Source organism: Zootoca vivipara, chromosome 6, assembly GCF_963506605.1.
Source record: "Zootoca vivipara chromosome 6, rZooViv1.1, whole genome shotgun sequence".
In the NCBI taxonomy this organism is placed as follows: domain Eukaryota; kingdom Metazoa; phylum Chordata; class Lepidosauria; order Squamata; family Lacertidae; genus Zootoca; species Zootoca vivipara.
The window spans coordinates 1,491,527-1,511,243 of NC_083281.1; the positions used below are offsets into that span (position 1 = coordinate 1,491,527).

The 19,717-nt window shown below is 48.7% G+C and overlaps 1 protein-coding gene across 2 annotated transcripts; it reads right to left on the minus strand.

Moving 5' to 3' along the window:
* Positions 1 to 4,147: 4,147 nt before the first annotated feature.
* Positions 4,148 to 18,042, minus strand: LOC118087749 (uncharacterized). 2 transcript variants are annotated; one of them, XM_060275289.1, is made up of 4 exons: positions 17,431 to 18,042; positions 15,772 to 15,847; positions 14,493 to 14,568; positions 4,148 to 6,228 (listed from the first exon to the last, which is right to left on the minus strand). In XM_060275289.1, the coding sequence occupies exons 1-4, from the start codon at positions 17,983 to 17,985 to the stop codon at positions 6,048 to 6,050; spliced, it is 888 nt and encodes a 295-aa protein (XP_060131272.1). In that variant the 5' UTR covers positions 17,986 to 18,042; the 3' UTR covers positions 4,148 to 6,047. The 2 variants fall into 2 exon arrangements, with proteins under 2 accessions (XP_060131272.1, XP_060131273.1); XM_060275290.1 differs by having other exon boundaries at positions 6,092 to 6,228; positions 14,478 to 14,568; positions 17,431 to 18,026.
* Positions 18,043 to 19,717: the final 1,675 nt, after the last annotated feature.

Here is a 19,717-nt window from a genome sequence, read left to right on the forward strand (position 1 = left end):
CCTCCCAGAGCAGGAGTGGTTCTAGAAGTGACGCTAACGCTCCCAAATGGCTATCCCCTGACGGTCCTCGCCTTAATTGACAGTGGGGCGTCCGCCAACTTCTTCTCGAGAAGCTTTGCAGAAGAGCACCAAATCCAGCTTTTGCAGTTGGATTTTCCTCTGCACGTAGCAACCATTGACGGCAGGGAGCTGCTGGGAGGGGCCATCACACATCAAACCCCCCCCATGAGAATGACGGTGGGAAGGCACTCAGAGACACTGGCGTTCAACGTCACCACCATCTCAGACCCCCCCATCGTCTTGGGCATGAGCTGGCTGGCGCGCCACGACCCCTCCATCAGTTGGCACCAGAGGTGCATCACGTTTGGGTCAGACTTTTGTCTGGAACATTGCATGCAGCACCAACCAGGGGAGGGGCCTCCGATAGCCACGGTGGCCACCATGCATATCAAAGGGGGTGAGGCAATACCCAAGCAGTACTGGGACCTGCAGGAGGTCTTCAGCGAAGCGGAGTCCGACCACCTACCCCCGCACAGGCCTTTTGACTGCCAGATCAACCTGGTGCCAGGGGCGACGATACCCCCAGCCAAGCTGTACGCCATGTCAGACCAGGAGCTGGAGGATCTGCGCGCTTTCATCGACAAGAACCTCAAGCGGGGGTTCATAAGGGAAAGCAAGGCAGCAGGGGGCAGCCCGGTCTTCTGGGTGGACAAGAAAGACACGCAACAGCGCCGTCTTGTGGTGGACTTTAGACGGCTGAATTCGGTGACAGAGCCCGTGGCTTTCCCCATGCCCAGAGTGGATGATCTCCTGACAGCGGCACGCAGGGGCAAGATTTTCACCAAGCTGGACCTAAGGGGGGCGTACAACTTGATCAGGATCCGGGAAGGAGATGAATGGAAAACCACGATGTTCACGCCTCTGGGCTCTTTTGAATATCTGGTGATGCCCTTCGGTTTGCAAGGGGGCTCAGCATGCTTCCAGGCCTTCATGCACCACGTCCTGGGGTCCCTCCTCTTCAGGAAATGCTTGGTCTTCCTAGATGACATCCTTATCTACTCGAATGACCCAGTGCAGCATGTGAAAGATGTCAGAGAGGTGTTGCAACGCCTGAAGGAGCACCACCTGTATGTGAAGCTGGAGAAGTGCAAGTTTCACACCAAAGAGGTGGACTTCCTGGGCTACAAGCTGTCAGACAAGGGGCTGGCGATGGACAAGGACAAGGTGCAGGCCATCCTGGACTGGCACAGCCCCAGGACGCGCAAAGATGCCCAACGCCTACTAGGCTTCGCTAACTTCTACAGGAAGTTCATCAAGAACTTCTCTCGCGTTACGGCTCCCATCACGGACTGCCTGAGAGGCAAGCAGAAGTTCAAGTGGACACCAGAGGCGCAAGCAGCGTTCGAAAGCCTCAAGAGAGTGTTCGCCTCAGACCAAAACCTGTTCCATGTGGTGCAGGACGCGCCCCTACGCATTGAGACAGATGCTTCTGAAAAAGCTGTGGGCGCAATTTTGTTGCAACTGGACGCCAACAGGGAGTGGAGACCCTGTGCCTTCTTCTCCAGGAAGCTGACACAGCCTGAACGCAACTACACAGTGTTTGATAGGGAACTTCTTGCGATCTACGCTGCGTTCCAGCACTGGCGACACTTCCTGGTGGGCGCGAAGCACCCCATCCAGGTGTGCACAGACCACAAGAACCTGGAGTTCTGGAGAACTGCCAGGGTGCTCAACCAGCGGCAGATACGGTGGGCAGAGTTCTTCTCGAACTTCAACTTCTCCATCCACTACATCCCGGGGGAGCAGAATGTCAGGGCGGATGCCCTCTCCCGCAAGCCAGAGTACATGGAGGAGGAGGCGCCACCAGCCCCAAGGCACATTTTCCCCCCGTCGGCATGGTCCTGCGGAGCAGCTGTGGTGAGCGAGGCAGAACTCACAGCACTGACGGCAGCGGATGAATTTGCCAACCGCATCTTCAGAGAACTGAGAGGGGGGAGGGAGCAGGCAAAAGACTTTGCAGAACGCAGAGGGCTGCTTTTCTACAAGGGTGCGCTGTACCTACCCACCACCCAGCTTCGACGTACGGTCCTCAAGCAGATGCACGACAACCCTACAGCGGGGCATTTTGGAAGGGACAAAACCGCTCACCTAGTCATGAGACACTTCTGGTGGCCAGGGGTGCGGGAAGATGTTCGAGACTATGTAAGGGGCTGTACCACCTGCCAGCGGGCGAAGGTGGTCAGAGCAGCGCCACCAGGGTTGCTGGAGCCCTTAGCCACACCACACAGGCCGTGGGAAGTGGTGTCCATGGACTTCATCACAGATCTGCCTTCGTCCAGGGGTAAGACTGCAGTGTTGGTGGTGGTGGACCTTATGTCCAAAATGTGTCACTTTATACCGTGTGCCAGGGCAGTCTCGGCAGAAGAGACAGCCAAACTGTTTGTTGATCACATTTTCAGACTGCATGGATTACCTTTAAGGGTTATTTCGGATCGTGGCCGCCAATTTGTTTCCAGGTTCTGGCGGCGGCTCATGAACCTCCTGCAGGTGGAGGTCAGCTTGTCGACGGCTAGACACCCGCAGACCAACGGACAAGCGGAGAGGGTCAACGCCATTCTGCAGCAGTACCTGAGATGCTACGTCAGCCAGCGGCAAACGGACTGGGTGGATCGCTTGCCACTAGCAGAATTTGCCTACAACAATGCAGTGCACGTCTCCACAGGGGTGTCGCCCTTTAAGGCCAATTACGGGCGCGACCTCAGATCTTTCCCAGAGAGGGAGAGGGAGGAGGAGGAGGAGGAGGGCCCACAGGCTGAGGATTGGGCAGAGGAACTGGAGACGGTGCACCAGCAGCTCAGAGAACACTTGGAGAGGGCCAAGGAAGCGTACAAAAAGGGGGCAGATCGCCACAGGCGACAAGGGGAGGTCATCAGGGTGGGGGACAAGGTGTGGTTGTCCTCGGAGGGCCTTCCCACCAGAGGGAGGTGCAAAAAGCTGGCACCCAAAAGGCTGGGCCCCTTCACGGTCACGCAACAGGTAAACCCGGTGGCATACAGGCTGGCACTGCCAGAGGACATGAGGGTGCATCCAGTGTTTCATAGATCGCTGCTGTCGCCGTACAGGGAAAGCAGCAGGCTCCGAGACAGCGAACAAACCCCCGAGGGAGGGGGGGAGAGGGAAGGCAGGGAGCAACTCAATGAGGCCACGGCCATCCTGGATTCAAGGTGGGGGGTGGGGGGACTGGAGTACCTCATGGCATGGGAGGATGCTCCACCGTCCCAGAATGAATGGGTCCCAGCCACTCAGATACAGGAGGAATTCTTGGTGGAAGAATTTCACGCCCTCTTTCCCCACAGACCCAAGCCCTGGCACATGGAAAGGGAGGGGGAGGAGGAGGAGGCACGGGAGAGCAGCTCACCATGGCGCTGGGAAGCGGAGTTTGAGGAACCAGAGGATGAGGTATGGGTGTCACCGAGATCCACCCAGTCAGAGGAAGGAGCAGATTGGCAGAACGTTTTTACCCCCACCAGCTCTGACGCCACGGACTTTTTGGGATTCCCGTCCGCCCAGGCGGAAGGGGGGGGCTCGCAGGACTGGGGGGAGGTATTCACACCAACGGGCTCGGAGAGCACTGAGTTCTTAGGCTTCCAGTCGTCACCGACACATGGGGGGGGCCTGGGGAGGGGTGAAGGAGAGCTTGGGAGGGGGGTGGATGTGAGGGACAGGGGATATCGCGAAGTCCCTCCCCTCCTGAGTTCAAGCCCGTCCCCGAGCAAAGGGGAAAGCAGGGAGAGTTCCGATTCCAGTGGGGAAGCAGGAAGTCGTGTCCGAGGCTCAGGCAAGGTAGAGGAGCCAGGGTCCCAGGTGGGACAGGAAGGGGCAAGCAAGGGGGGAAGACCCATCCCTCCAACTCCAGAATTACGCAGGAAGAGGAGGGGCAAGAGGATGGGTCTGCCAAAGCTTTTGTGTTGGAGAAAGACGCGCCAAAAGCCATTAGGAGGTTCTGAAACCGACTGACAACATCGCTCCGTGTAAATAGCAATGACTTGAGCACTGTAAATACGCAGCACCAATAAAAGAATAAAATGCAGAGCTGCGTAGCGTCGTTACTCTGAAGTAGTCCACTCCGGCCACTGTGACAATATGTATACATTTCACTCACATTACAATCATTTTAACCGTTTCAAAACTCAACTCCCTTCGCCCTCTTTCTGCAGTTCCTTAAATTAATTTTTAATATTTTCTGTATATCCTAATTAACTTAATTTGCTCATTTATTCATCTACCTTAAATATATACTCTTATAAAACTGCAGGTTATTACAACAATCCTGCCAGTGTTTTCACCGGTTTACAATTAATCTGTAAATATTCAATAAACCATTTCCATTCTTTTACATAAAAAAAAGTTTGTTATCTTGATTCCTTATTCTTCCGGTAAGTTTCATCACTTCTGCATATTCGGTAAGCTATTGTATCCGTTCTTCCTTTGGGATTTCTGCTTCTCCAGCGAATGTTTTAGACAGTATAGCTCCTAGTTTGCATTTGGCATATATAAGGACACAGATAGCGAGGTGCAAACAAGATGTTTATTTATTTTTTCAGTGCCACGAGAAAGGATAGGAACTAGTGCATTGAATTAGATTCCTAGAGATAATAAACAATAACAATAATATTAGTACTAAGAATAATAATTGTACCCCTCTCACCTGACTGGGTCTCCCCAGCCCCACTGGGCTGCTTCCAACATTTAAAAAAAATCCTGATGCCTTTAGATGTCTTCAAAAAGTTGTCGAGTTACTCATCTCCTTGACATCGGATGGGAGGGCATTCCATAGCGTGGGCGCCACTACCGAGAAGGCCCTAACCCTAACCCAACCCTAACCCTAACGCTAAAGGTAAAGGTAGCCCTGACCGTTAGGTCCAGTCACAGACGACTCTGGGGTTGCAGCGCTCATCTCGCTCTACAGGCCAAGGGAGCCAGCGTTTGTCCGCAGACAGCTTCCGGGTCGTGTGGCCAGCATGACTAAGCCTCTTCTGACGAAACCAGATCAGCACACAGAAACGCTGTTTACCTTCCCGCCAGAGCGGTACCTATTTATCTGCTTGCACTTTGATGTGCTTTCGAACTGCTAGGTTGGCAGGAGCAGGGACCAAGCAACAGGAGCTCACCCCGTCGTAGGGATTCGAACCGCCGACCTTCTGATCAACAAGCCCTAGCCTCAGTGGTTTAGACCACAGCGGCACCCTAACGCTAACAGAACCCTAAACATGACCCTAACCTTAACCTTAACCTTAACCTTAACTCTAACCCAGGGGTCAACCAACTTTTTCAGCAAGGGACCAGTCCACTGTCCCTCAGACCTTGTGTGTGTGTGGGGGGGGGGAATGAACGAATTCCTATGCCCCACAAATAACCCAGAGGTGCATTTTAAATAAAAGGGCACATTCTACTCATGTAAAAACACAATGATTCTCGGACTCTCCGTGGGCCAGATTTAGAAGGCAATTGGGCTGCATTCACCCAACCCAACCCTAACACTTAACCCTAACCCTAACCCTAACCTTATCACTAACCCTAACCCTGACCCTGACCCTGAATTTAATGCTAACGCTTACCCTAACACAGCCCTAACCCAACCCAACCCCAACTCAACCCTAACCCTAAACCGAGCCCTACTTCTAACCCTAACCCTAACTCTGGTTCTCTGTAGCTTGGAAGGGGCCCTGAGGGTAATTCAGTGCAACCCCCGCAAAGCAGGAATACGCAGCTTTCACCTACGGATATCGAACCTGCAACCTCGGTGCCTCGTGGCAGATTGCTGGCTTTTCTCTGACTGTAACAGCAGAACCGTTGGGTTTTTCTTTTTGGAGACATCTTTTATTTCTAAGATGCGGAGCCTGCACCGGGCAGCGCAATATATTTTTTTTGCATGCATCTCTGATGTTTATGTTCTTCTTTCTGAAGAGTTCTGCAAACAAAGCTTTGCACCTTTTTTTTTATTTGAGGGGACTGGATCATGCTTGGTTTCCCAAAGAAGTCACTTTTTACGCTTCAAATATCCATCTCTGCCATAGCAACTTCACTTCACTGACACAGGCAGAAATGCAGGCTAGGAGGAGGAATAGGAGTAGGAGGAGGAAAAACCCAGCAGCTATCTTGGTCATGTCAACGCCGACATTCTGCAGCTGGTGATTCTGCTGTTTCTTAGCCGCCTGGTTTTGGAACCTGGAGAGACAAAGGGGTTGATGAACCGGGAAAAATATTGGGTCAATCGGGGTACCTCTGGGGTGATGCAGTCCTAAATCAAATCAAATCAAGTACTTTTCTTGGCATCAAAATATAAAACATTTAAAGTCAATGGGATAATTAAAATGATGAGGGAGACGCTGTCAAGGTTTGTAGGGTCACACTGCAATCGTGGGCACTTAGAAAGAGTTTATTTATTACGGTCAACGACCAGCACAGCATATTAAAAACATGAAATCAATCAAGAATACAATTTAAAATATATTCTAAAAATTAAACTAAATGAGATTTGCCATCATTATTCCATCAGGCACAATATAGTGATTAGAAGCAATCCTATATAATAAAGTGCAAGTGTCTCTGCGTCCAGATTCCGTGTGTCCCATTTTCCGCGTTACTGCGCATGTGCCCCACGGACACAGGGATTGGACACAGAGACCGGACGCACGTGCTCTCTCTTTCCCCCCCCACCCCCTCTGCCTACCGTTTACCTACCTGCGGCTGCCAACCGCCGCTCCCCGTGCGAGCGCGCACGCTCTGTCTCCACGCAGGCGCACTCGTTTCTAAGAAGCAGGAAGCCGACGAAGCCGAAGCGGCAGCGGGCACTTCCTCGGTGAAGGCAAACAGGCAGAGAGCCCGCCTGCCTGCCTTTGCCGAGGAAGCCGAAGGGGCAGCGGGAGCTTTCTGGGCGAAGGCAAGCAGGCCGGTTGTCTGCCGCTTGCCTTCGCCGAGGAAGTGCCTGCTGCCGCTTCGGCTCGGCAGCAGCAGCGCCTCCTTGGCGAAGGCAAGCAGGCAGACAGCCCACCTGCTTGCCTTCGCCGAGGAAGCCGAAGCGGCAGCGGGCGCCGAGGGAAGCCGGCTTTGGCTTCCCGCCGCTGCCAAGCCAGTCCCCGAGCCGAAGTGTGGCACGGCAGGGGTTTTCGCCGTTTGCCTTCCCGGAGCCAAGGCTCGGGGACTAGCTTGGAGGCGGGGGCTTTTCACCATTTGCCTCCCCCCAGGGCTTCCCCTCCGTTCCCGCCCAGCTAGCGCCCGTTTACTTAACAGGCTGAATGACACTAGTTATACCCATAATCCTGCCAGCAAAAACCCAGAGATCATTGCTATGAAATGCTTTGAAATGCCAGTTATGATGTCCAGGAGCTCTCTTCCTCTCAGAGGTAAGAAAAGATCGCGAAAGTGCTCTCTTATAACTTATCCCTCAGAACTGGGGACACAGAGGAAGAAAAGGCAATTGAAAATTGAAAATTTTCTTCCCTCTACCTCAGTGTCAAGCATCCCCAACTCAAACAAGCAACAACCACCGGCCCCTTTCACAATTTGGATCCTTTCCGGTTGGGATTCAGGCCTCATCATGGGACTGAAACTGCCTTGGTTGCACTGGTCGATGATCTCCGGCGGGCTAGGGACTAAGGTGAGAGCTGTTTCCTAGTTCTGCTGGATCTCTCAGCGGCTTTTGACACTGTTTTACATTGTGTGGAACCATAACATCCTTCTGGACCGTCTAGAGGGCTTGGGAGCTGGGGGCACTGTCATACAGTGGTTCCGCTCCTTCCTCCTGGGCCGTGTTCAGAAAGTGGTGGTGGCGGATGAGTGTTCAGACCCCTGGGCTCTCACTTGTGGGGTGCCTCAGGGCTCTGACCTCTCCCCCATGCTTTTTAACATCTATATGCAGCCGCTGGGAGAGATCATCAGGGGCTTTGGGCTGGGTGTCCATCAGTATGCGGATGATACCCAGCTCTACCTCTCTTTCAAATCAGAACCAGTGAAGGCGGTGAAGGTGCTGTGTGAGTGCCTGGAGGCGGTTGGAGGATGGATGGCGGCTAACAGATTGAGGTTGAATCCTAAAAAGACAGAAGGACTGTTTTTGGGGGACAGGAGGCGGGCAGGTGTGGAGGACTCCCTGGTCCTGAATGGGGTAACTGTGCCCCTGAAGGACCAGGTGCGCAGCCTGGGAGTCATTCTGGACTCACAGCTGTCCATGGAGGCGCAGGTCAATTCTGTGTCCAGGGCAGCTATCTACCAGCTCCATCTGGTACACAGGCTTGAGACCCTACCTGCCTTGCCAGAGTGGTGCATGCTCTAGTTATCTCCCGCTTGGACTACTGCCATGCGCTCTACATGGGGCTACCTTTGAAGGTGGCCCGGAAACTACAACTAATCCAGAATGCGGCAGCTAGACTGGGGACTGGGAGCGACCGCCGAGACCACATAACACCGGTCCTAAGAGACCTACATTGGCTCCCAGTACGTTTCCGAGCACAATTCAAAGTGTTGGTGCTGACCTTTAAAGCCCTAAACGGCCTCGGTCCAGTATAACGGAAGGAGCATCTCCACCCCCATCGTTCTGCCCGGACACTGAGGTCCAGTACCGAGGGCCTTCTGGCGGTTCCCTCATTGTGAGAAGCCAAGTTACAGGGAACCAGGCAGAGGGCCTTCTCGGTGGTGGCACCCGCCCTGTGGAACGCCCTCCCAGCAGATGTCTTTAAATATATATATATATATATATATATATATATATATATATATATATATATTAATTTCCAATTAAAACCAATTATATCACATTCGTTATTTCAAATTATACACATATATATCAATCAAACCGAATATTATGCCAAATCATCTAAAAAAATTTTTTTTTGGGTTCCCATGCTTCAAGAAATTGGGGATTCCTCGCAACCGTCCACTGCCGTCTTTTTTCTAAAGTTCAAATCGTCTCTCCAAGTTCATAATAATCCGAATCTTTCCCTTATAGTCACATAGATGTTTTCCACTTTCAACCGATTGTTTCCCAGCTGCTGAGATAAATATCAAACAAGGTTTCACAAATGTTCTTTCTCCTGTGTGGGTTAATCAGTCCAGCCTCCCCATAAATCTTCTTGGTCTGGAGCTCCCTGTTGCGTCAACACGAAGCAGCGCCATCTTAAAAAACTCAAAACACTTTCGTTTTCTCTCATAACCGGGTAGATTAACGATCTTATAAAATTTACAGCTTTTCCAGGCAGAAGACCCAAACATCAAACCATAAACTCTTGGTAAATTGATGGATCTCCTTGCCCTATAGCTGAACTTAGCTTCAGGTCGCTGCTCCAATTCAAAGTGCGTCACAGCTCATAAATCCTCCGAACGCGTCCAGGACTCCTTCCGTCCAACTAGAGGGGGGCTTTTCTCGTCGGCAACTCCACATCTTTAAAAAATATGCTCAGTAACAACAGTTTATAAAGTTCAACTCACACAGTCTTTTGCTTCTCTTTCACTCCAAACAAACCAGGACATCGCGTCTGGGAAGGTACGAAGTAACTCATATGAAGAAAAATAAAAAAGGACTCACTTCCCTTATCGCTCCGTCCCCATCAATCCTTCTTTCAGATGAAATACAGCCTTTGACTCCTCTCCCTCAGCAGCATAAATTTCTCAGCAGTAAACAGCGCTTCTTCCCCTCCTTCTGAAGTATGTCCATAGATTTAAGCCTAATTATCTTCTTTAACCATGGAAATCCCCGCCATGCAGATTAGCGTCCGGGAGTCCTGGCCCTCGTAAGTGCTCAGCCCAAGCTCCCCCCACTCCAAAAACAGTCGGAGTGGGTCTGGGGGCATCGCGGGCCAGCGGCCCCTCTCCGTAACCCCCGGAGAGGGTAGGTGGTTGCCATTTACTCCCCTAGCAACCGCCAAATTCCTTACGAAGGTCAGAGAGATGGAAAACAGGTCCGCCATTCCTGCCGGCGGAAACCGGAACCCTCCCAGCAGATGTCAAAGAGAGAAAAAGCTACCAGATTTTTAGAAGACATCTGAAGGCAGCCCTGATTGGGGAGGCTTTTAATGTTTAATGGATTGTTTTATTTCATTTTTCTGTTGGAAGCCGCCCAGAGTGGCTGGGGAGACCCAGCCAGATGGGCGGGGTATAAATAAATAAATATTATTATTATTATTATTATTATTATTATTATTATTATTATTATTATTATTATACTCGGTGCACTTAGATATTATGCTTCGCCCTGCCTGTTCTCCAAAAAGGATAGTTCATTGGGAACCCTTTCGGTTAGAATTGTGGCTAAAAAGGAAGCTACTAAGACAGTGATATCTTTGTCCCGATCTGCCAGGAGAAACCTTGTTTAGCTTCTTCTCGGAGTTATGGCCTGAAGGTCAGACATTTCGCTCAGCATCAGTTGGCGAGGTCTGCTGTGTAAAGGGCCATCTAAGAGAACGTGGTCCAACGGCCTCAATATGGAGTAAGTGAGAATCTGCCTTTGGCCACTGCAAAAGGGAAAGCATTTAGTCTTGCGAGGATAAAGGCTCTCCATTTGGAGGGGAGCAGTAGGTCCTTTAGATATTTGCCACTGGCATATAGATATTTGGCACAATCCCAGGCATGCTTATTCAGAAGTAGGGGATGAGGAAGAAGGCACAGCAAGCTTGCTTTTGGCCGGACCCGGATTCCGAGAGAGGAGATTCTGACTCAGCTTTCTGGCGGTGAGAACAGACTACAGTGGTACCTCGGTTTACAAACACAATTGGTTCCGGAAGTCTGTACTTAACCTGAAGCGAATTTTCCCATTGAAAGTAATGGAAAGTGGATTAATCCGTTCCAGACGGGTCCGTGGAGTACTTAAACTGAAAATACTCAAACTGAGGCGTACTTAAACTGAGGTATGACTGTACACTGTTTACCCTTATGTGGAGATAAATTAGACATTGTATGTAATTTTCTCAGCAGGTTGCGTTTTTTTGTGGTTTATAGGTGAGAACAAACTAGCTCAAAAGGGGATGAACTCTCCTTCTTTGGAGGGGTTTAAACAGACGTTGAGTGGCCCTTTTGTCAGGAATTTTTTGGCTACAATTCCTTTATTTTAAAATATATTTATTGAAAAATTTTAGACACACACACACATACAAAAATACAAAACCAAAAAAAAAAAAAAACAGAAAAAACAAAAAAAAATACAAAAAACAACAACAAGAAGAAAAAATGCAAAATACAGAAATGTCAAAGACTAAAATTCTAACTTAAATCTTTACCCTTTAGACTCCCCCGACTACCCCCACCTAGGGTCCCTATTACAATATTATTTAGGCAGTATTCATTATAATTTTGCTTATCTTGAATATTATTCTCTCAATCCTTTATTCTTATTTTCATCTCTTCTTACAAATATTAATACAATCACCTTTAATCTAATATTTCATACCAAATATTTCTAATTCCCATTATTCATTCTATAAATCTTTTCCCCTCTGCCTATAATTTTTTTACTAACAACAAATCATCATTCTAATATTAACTCTTGTATCAAATATATTTCAAAACATAATAACATAACTCCCCCCCTTCCCCCAGACCTAGGTTTTCCAGAAGTTTACAGCAAGATCCATATAACATACCAGTATAGGGCCACTCCATTCCATCCATCTCTTTCGACATTTATAATCTATTAACCCACTCCCACCCTTTCCCATAGCTTCCACAGAACATTTCCCCCCCCCTTCTTCAGTTTCTCACATGCACCTTTATTCCTGTCTTCCCAGAGCACACCCTGGTTCATTTTGGAGTTCTTGAGACCAGTCGTTTTTCTGTTCCACATCTCCCACTTGTGGAACATTCTTCCATCCTTCTTCTTCCTCTTCCTGTTGTGCCAATTCTCCATACGTTGTACAAATGTCCAGTGTTGATGCTTCCTTTTTCACCTCAACGTCCGATTTTTCAACCTCAACGCCAGTTCTTCTTTCTGTGCAGCTTTCTCCATTCCCCTCTCTTAATTGTTTGTTATATTCCCATGATGAGACACATTCCCGCAACAAAGTGGTATACGAGATCAGTCCCTTTTTAATTTCGCGGATCTCTGCAAATATCTTATGCCAGGGCTGATCTTTTGCAGCTGCTGAATCCGAGGCCATCTTATCTATTCTAGTCCCGTGGGAAACCCACCAGTTGCACTGCAGGAAATGGCGGAGGGCTTATTCCGAAACATTATAAACCATTTTGTTGCCCAATCTGGTTACTTTGTTCTTTAATTTCCTTTCAATAGCCTCACTTTTAATTTTTTCAGTTCAAGTTATTTCCCAGTCTAAGTATCCTTTCTTTTAATTTCTTTTCACCATATTCCACTTCTTCTTTTCTTTTAACAGTTCCACCCCTCAAAGTCCGCTAGATCTGGTTCCCTGGGGGGGGGGGCTTCTTTTAAGCCAGTTGCTAATAACTTAGATACTTCGTTTCACCTTCCCGGCAAGGGATCGGTTACTGCATCACAGTCTGTCAAAGGGGGGGTAATCGACTCCCTTTTTAAATCACCCCCTGCAGCCAATTCTTAATTTTTCCCCCAATATTTTTCCAGCTTTTTGCTGACAGGTTTAAAATATGAAGCCCTTACTTGAGAAGAAGGAAGAAATCCACCACTTTCCGCTGCCGGCACGTAGCTTCACTTCGCGAGGGTATCGGTTTCGCTCAAGATGGCCCCGGCGACTTCCACTCAGGCTCTCTCCGGGGCTTTAAAGCTTGCCGGGGAGCTGAGGAATCGCGTTTTTGGGGCGCCGCTGAGCCTATTCGTCCCCCGGAAGCTCAACCGGGGGCTCTTTTGGGGCGGTGGGGCGCTATCCCACCTTCCCCCCCTTTTTTGGCTATAATTCCTGCCTCGCAGGGGGTTGGACTGGATGGCCCTGCAGGGTCCTGGCAAACTCTGTTCTTCTTCGATCAGCCCTGCTAGCTCCGTGGAATGTTCTCGCAACAGCCTTGCCCCAAGGGAACAGAGTCGGACTGCAGAACTCGGCACCACAAGATGTTGCGATGGCCCTCATATTGCATAGCTTTCAAAGAGAATGGGACAATTTCCAGGCTGCGAAGGCCAAGTGCCACCCTGGGCTCTCCCCCAGGGAGGAAGAGTGGAAGATGCATTTAATAATAAATCAATAAATAAGTATCAATTGGTGCTATTGGTTGATGCATCATTTCCCAATAATCTTTGGCTTGTTTCCATGGCCATCACATTAATGTTCCCTCTACCCCTTGACATAATTCCTGCATAATTTGGATCTTTTTTAAAATACATTTTAGCAAGCTGGCCGGGCATCAAGTACAGTGGTCCCTTGGCTCTCAAACTTAATCCGTTCCGGAATTCCGTTCCAAAACCAAAGCGTTCCAAAACCAAGGCGCACTTTCCCATAGAAAGTCATGCAAAATGGATTAATCCATAGCTGCCAAGTTTTCCCTTTTCTCGCGAGGAAGCCTATTCAGCATAAGGGAAAATCCCTTAAAAAAAGGGATAACTTGGCAGCTATGGATTAATCCATTCCGGACTTTTAAAAAACAACCCCTAAAACAGCAATTGAACATGAATCTAACGAAACCATTCATCCATAAATGAAAGCAATAAACAATGTACTGCAGTCACACAATCAATCCATCAGTATCTGAACTGAGTTCCACACAGTCACAAAAATGAAACAAAAAAGAGCAGCAAAAACAAAAACGCAAAATAAATAGAAAAACAGACAGATCTGAGCGTAACACTCAAAACGAAGCACGTTCGGCTTCTGAAAAAAGATCGCCAACCGGAACACTTACTTCCGGGTTTGCAGTGTTTGGGTTCCAAGTTGTTTGAGTACCAAGGGACCACTGTACTCTTTTTAGGGTTTGGGGGTGCTGGATTCAGTGTCCGATTTACATATAAGCTAAACAAGCTCTAACTTAGGGCCCCACTCTCTTGGCCCCCCAAAAAAAATTTAAAGAAAAAAACAACTGGATGTACATTTCCAAAATCTAAGATAAATAACGAATGAAATAAAACCTACATACAGCAACCGTGTTTTTGTGTTGTGTAGGCTCCTAGGATGTAAGTCACGGGCCCCGCCTGCTAGCCTGCTCCCTAAAATATCACTGGTAAAATGCATATTTTGTTATGTGCAAATGGCTTTAGACAGGGCCGTCTCAAGCAGGTCGGGCGCCCTGGCGCTGAGGCGCCCCCGCCCTTGCAGCACGCAGCACAGCTTCCGCGCCACCGGGACTACACCTAGAGCCTGGCTTGAGATACCTATGAGGTCCATCAATGACCACATAGCATATATTCAACAAAAAAGACAGCGACAATTTGTTGTTGACAAAGGACAGCTGGACCTGTAAAGGACCCATCACCTTCAGGTGCTGAGGGCCTCATCAAATCTAAATCCGGCCCTGGCTGGATTGTACGAAACTTCGACCCGCCCCACTAGAAAATGCAAAAACAAATATGAACTCACCCCAGACGCTCTTACCATTGCTGGTTATTCCTGACATACTCCAAATCTCTTTCTCGACTGGAGAGCTGCTTCCTAAGGTCATCAATTGTCCCTTTGAAAAAGAAAACAAACGCCCTTCAGATTTCCCACCACCGATTCCACCTGGAGAGAAGCCTTTGGGAAATCCCCCTCTCTCCCCGCATGATCCCGAGGCCAGGAATGGAGGATACCAGGCCTGTGGGAGAAATGCGGCCCCTGTGGACTCTTTGTCTGGCCCCCGGAACTCTCCCCAGGCCATCGGTCACGGCTCCTTTGGTCGAGATCCCTGCATTGCAACGGGTTGAGCTAGATGACCGCTGGGGTGCTCCTTCGTACTCTACAGTTCCACAATTCACACTCTGCTTTTGCCTCACTGGAAGCATTAAGGTCCTTGTATGAATTGACAAAACCCAGAACACCTTAGGCCCAGGGGACCAAAGATGCAATCGAAATTATTCAATCCCACCCTGTTGCAAAACGGGTTTATTTATCAAACTTTCCAGATTTTCTGCTGTTTGCAAAGGAGCCAAACGTGTTCTTCATGGTGCAGCCTATGAGGAATACGTTTCCCCACAATATTCCTCTGATTCATGAGTTTATCTTATGGAGAGAGAGGGGGAGGGAGGGAGGGAAAGAAAGAGAGAGAGAGAAGAGAAGAGAAGAGAAGAGAAGAGAAGAGAAGAGAAAGAGGAAGGAAGGGAGGAAGGGAGGGAGGGAAGGAGAGAGAGAGAGAGAGAAAGAAAGAAGGAAAGAAAGAAAGAGGAAGGAAAGAAGGAAGGAAGGAAGGAAGGAAGGAAGGAAGGAAGGAAGGAAGGAAGGAAGGAAGGAAGGAAGGAAGGAAGGAAGGAAGGAAGGGGGAGAGAGAGAGAGAGAGAGAGAGAGAGAAAGAAAGAAAGAAAGAAAGAAAGAGGGAGGAGAGGGAGAGAAGAAAGAAAGAAAGAAAGAAAGAAAGAAAGAAAGAAAGAAAGAAAGAAAGAAAGAGTTGATATTTTCTTGATAGTGTCATATAAATACCGTATTATTATTATTTTAAAAAAAGAAGTAAGTAAATATAATGAACTGGGACAGGTGCAGAAACCTCTGGTTTTTGCCTGGCTGAAACATGGCTTCCTTTGCGCATCTTTGCCTTCTCACTCAGAGGGTGGGCTTTGCAGTGAGGCATCGGATCGGCCCATTCAGTGGGAGGGAGGAAGCTGGACTTATTATGGGTTAGGTACAACCCAAAGCATTGTGGTGCTCAGCCATCACCACGACGCTATCTCCACTCGTCTCTCACCTCGGAGCCTCTGGTTCTCCTGCTGTAGATTGTTCCTTTCCTTCTCCAGAGACGCGGCTTTTCCTTTTGTGCTGTCCTATAGCAGGAGAAAAATATATTTTGAAAATTGAGCTGGGGGGGGGGCAGATTTCTGGTTCATGTCAAAATGTTTGGGGAAGCCAGGATGTATGGCAACAACACTTCCCTCCCCCCTTTTTATGTGAATTAAAATAATAATAAGTGGTTTTTTAAGGCGAATTTGTCTAAAAAGCTCAAAAAATGCCATCGCCGTCCCTACCCAAAAAAACTCTGGATTCTCACTTTTTAAAATATGGCAACCCTACATTGGGCCACCTCTATACCTGTGGGTTTCAGGCAATATACTACTAATACTAATATTAGTAATTAGTAAATATTAGTAATAATATTAGTAATTAGTAAAGCCCCTTCTGCCCAGCTCATGACAGATCATAGAGAATCCCTTTTATTTCTCCCACAAAAAGCCCCTGGACCTATTTTTCTGCAATTAGCCCATCTACTCTGCAGGTGGGCTCCTTTGCCTGCAAACTTCATCCGCTTTTGCCAAGAGCAGGTTAAAAGGTAATAGCTGCCTTTAGATTCCCTGTTGTAATGAACGGGGAACAGAGAGTGTTGCTTGGCACCTGAAGTGCAGATCAGAGGGGAGAGAGGGGAGAGCAAATCAGAAAGAGGCCGGCATGTTTTTGTTTTTATTTTTATGCAGATACGAGGTGAATCTCGTGACCCCTCGTAAGTTAGACTCTCCATATACAATATCAATGATATCCATTAAAGGAATGTAATAAAAGCCTGGTTGGGCCAGGCCAAAGGAGAGCCACCTAGCATCCTGTGGCAGTGAGTTCCACAGTTTAACTATGCACTGCATTCAGAGGGACTTCAGCATAACCATCCCTATCAGTTATGATATCAGTCTTTCTGTCCCAGGATCCCCAGCTTTTCTCCCTAGCTGTTTCTCCCTAAATTGCAGCGGGTTGGGCTAAATAACACCTAGGTTGAATCCTGACAAGACAGAAGGACTGTTTTGGGGGGACAGGGGGCAGGTGGGTGGACTACTGCCATGCACTCTCCGTGGGGCTACCTTTGAAGGTGACCCAGAAACTGCAAGTAATCCAGAATGTGGCAGCTAGACTGGTGACTGGGAGCGGCCGCCGAGACCACATAACACTAGTCCTGAAAGACCTTACATTGGCTCCCAGGAAGTTTCCGAGCACAAATCAAAGGGTTGGTGCTGACCTTTAAAGCCCTAAACAGTCTCAGCCCTGTATCCCTGAAGGAGCGTCTCCACCCCGAACACCAGGGTCCATCTCCAAGGGCCTTCTGGCGATTCCCTCCCTATGAGAAGTGAGGTTACAGGGAACCATGCAGAGGGTCTTCTCGGTGGTGGCGCCCGCCCTGTGGAACGCCCTCCCATCAGATCTCAAGGAAATAAACAACTACCTGACTTTTGGAAGACATCTGAAGGCAGCCCTGTTTAGGGAAGTTTTCAATGTTTGATGTTTTATCATGTTTTTAATATTCTATTGGGAGCCACCCAGAGTGTCTGGGGAAACCCGGCCAGATGGGCGGGGTATAAATAATAAATTATTGTTATTATTATTCTTATAGGAGCCCCTTCCAGCTTCGAAGATCCCTTATTTTTACCAGTTGTGCTTGGCAGGACTTCCAGCGCTGTTCCGTCTCGCTGAGGTTCTGGTTGGCAGCCGCCAGGTCGGCCTGTAGAACATCGCTGCCCTTAGTCGCTTTCTCCAAAGCCAACTTGGTCTTCCTGAGGATCTGGTTTTGAGCAGCCAGTTGCCTGTCTCTCTCCCTTTTCTCTTTCTCCACCTCCTTTTCCATGGCTCCCAGTTGTTTCTTGAGAGATGCCACCTCGGCCAGCAGTTGGGCTCGGTCGCATTCGATGTCCCGCTTCAAATCTGCTTGCGGTTGTTCCGAAAGGAACATAACGATCCACAGAATAATTTGGAGGACGATGACAACTGCACACAAAAAATGGGTCTTCTTCCATGGCTTGGTGACCAGAAGCCCCTTGATCCCCTCCTTCAGATCTTTCAGGTATCTTTGCATGTCCCGCTGCAGTTTATCCATGGGGAAGAAGGCAAGCTGGGACACAGAGCTTTCGACTCGATTCCTCAATGAGAGAGATTCCTCCTGGCTCCCTCTGGCAACAAGATCAGGGCTGCTCCCTCCTCTCTCCATTTCCGGGAACCCAGCAGCCAAGAGGAATCGAAACTGAAGCAGGCCACTGAACTTTTTTTTGGCAAGCACCATGATAAGAAAAAAACTGCTCCTTTATCCCTGATGTATACAGTTCTCTGTCGGTAGGAGAAAGTAACAGAGGCCAACCAAAGACTATTGAGAAGCAAAGCAGCTAGTAAGCCTGATCTTTATTAAACTGTTGCAACAGGGTCCCCCGCTCACCCCACGCAGGGAGGGAGGGAGGAGAGGAACCCAGAACAATGGTGTCCAAGATCTTACAGTATATAGACTTTTGAAAGTGCCTCCCCTGTAGCTCAAGACCACCCGCAAAACATCATAAATGCATCACAGAAAGAGGTGGTCCCCAGCAGAAACGGGAGCGTGTTGCTTCTCTCCTGTCTGCCAGGATATCTGATCATACCTTATCAACTGCCTTTTCTGGGTAGCCTGCCCATTCCTTGGTGATGGTCAATACTTAGTTCCTGAATCTCTTACACATATTGAGAGTGTGCTCAGCTAAACAGACACTTGTACCACTTGTACAGTGGTACCTCGGTTTATGAACACAATTGGTTCCGGAAGTCTGTTCATAAACGGAAGCGTTCATATACTGAAGCGAACGTTCCCATTGAAAGTAATGGAAAGTGGATTAATCTGTTCCAGACGGTCCACGGAGTACTTAAACTGAAGCGTTCATAAACTGAAGCAAATTTTCCCATTGAAAGTAATGGAGAGTGGATTAATCCGTTCCAGACGGGTCCGCGGAGTACTCAACCTGAAGCGTACTTAACCCGAAGCATGGGTGTAATTGGTTCCGGAAGTCTGTTCATAAACCGAAGCATTCATAAACTGAAGCGAACGTTCCCATTGAAAGTAATGGAAAATGAATTGATGCGTTCCAGATGGGTCCGTGGCATTAGTAAACCGAAAATTTGTAAACCGAGGTGTTCATAAACCGAGGTTCCACTGTATTTGAAAAGGGAGGTGTGTAAGCCCCTACAGTCCAAAGCCCATTGGAAAGCTTTTCCCATTTCCTTACTCCTTGCAGAGAAATAGTTGAGGTCAATTTGGGAGAGTCAAAACGGCTTCAGGATTGCTCTCCTGGACTATTTCGGACACGTGGTTGATATACTTATGTATGTGTTTGCCTTGTACATTTATGAACATTTATTATTCACACACACACACACACACACACACACAGCACAAAAAGAAACTCAGCTGTCCTGAGATAGAAGGGGGTCCCCTCATCTCTGCAGAGCAGCCTTATCTCCAATAGGGGTGACCTCCCTGCGACCACCAGTCCTGACAAGTATGGTGATGGGAGTTGGACTGGGCACCAGTCTGGGGAAGGCTGCCGCAGAGAGCCTCCTGGTTTCTGTTGCTGGGAGATGAAACGAAAAGACCTGAGAAAGGCATGTGCTTGTGGTTACTGCAAAGGGGGACACACACACCCCGGCCAATTCCAAGAGAGGGTGTTTCCAAAATCAACAGGAGGGTGCTCCAGAGGGCAGGACTCGAACCCATGGCTTCAAGTTACAAGGAAGGAGATTCCGGCTTGAAGAACTTTCTGACAGTCGGAGCCGTTTGACTGTGGGATGGAAGGTGGAGGACTCTCCTTCCTCGCAGGTTCCTAAGCAGAGGTTGGATGGCCATCTGTCATGGATGCTTTAGCTGAGATTCCTGCATTGCAGGGGGTTGGACTAGATGGCCCTTGGGGGCACCACCCACC

What these genes read in the sequence shown, in the direction of transcription:
- LOC118087749 (XM_060275289.1), bottom strand. Translation starts at nt 17,985, where the DNA reads ATGGAGAGAGGAGGGAGCAGCCCTGATCTTGTTGCCAGAGGGAGCCAG. An exon ending in GGAGAACCAGAGGCTCCGAG is followed by an intron (nt 14,569 to 15,771) that starts GTGAGAGACGAG and finishes TCTTTTTCAAAG; the next exon opens with GGACAATTGATGACCTTAGG. An exon ending in GTCAGGAATAACCAGCAATG is followed by an intron (nt 6,229 to 14,492) that starts GTAAGAGCGTCT and finishes TTGTCTCTCCAG; the next exon opens with GTTCCAAAACCAGGCGGCTA.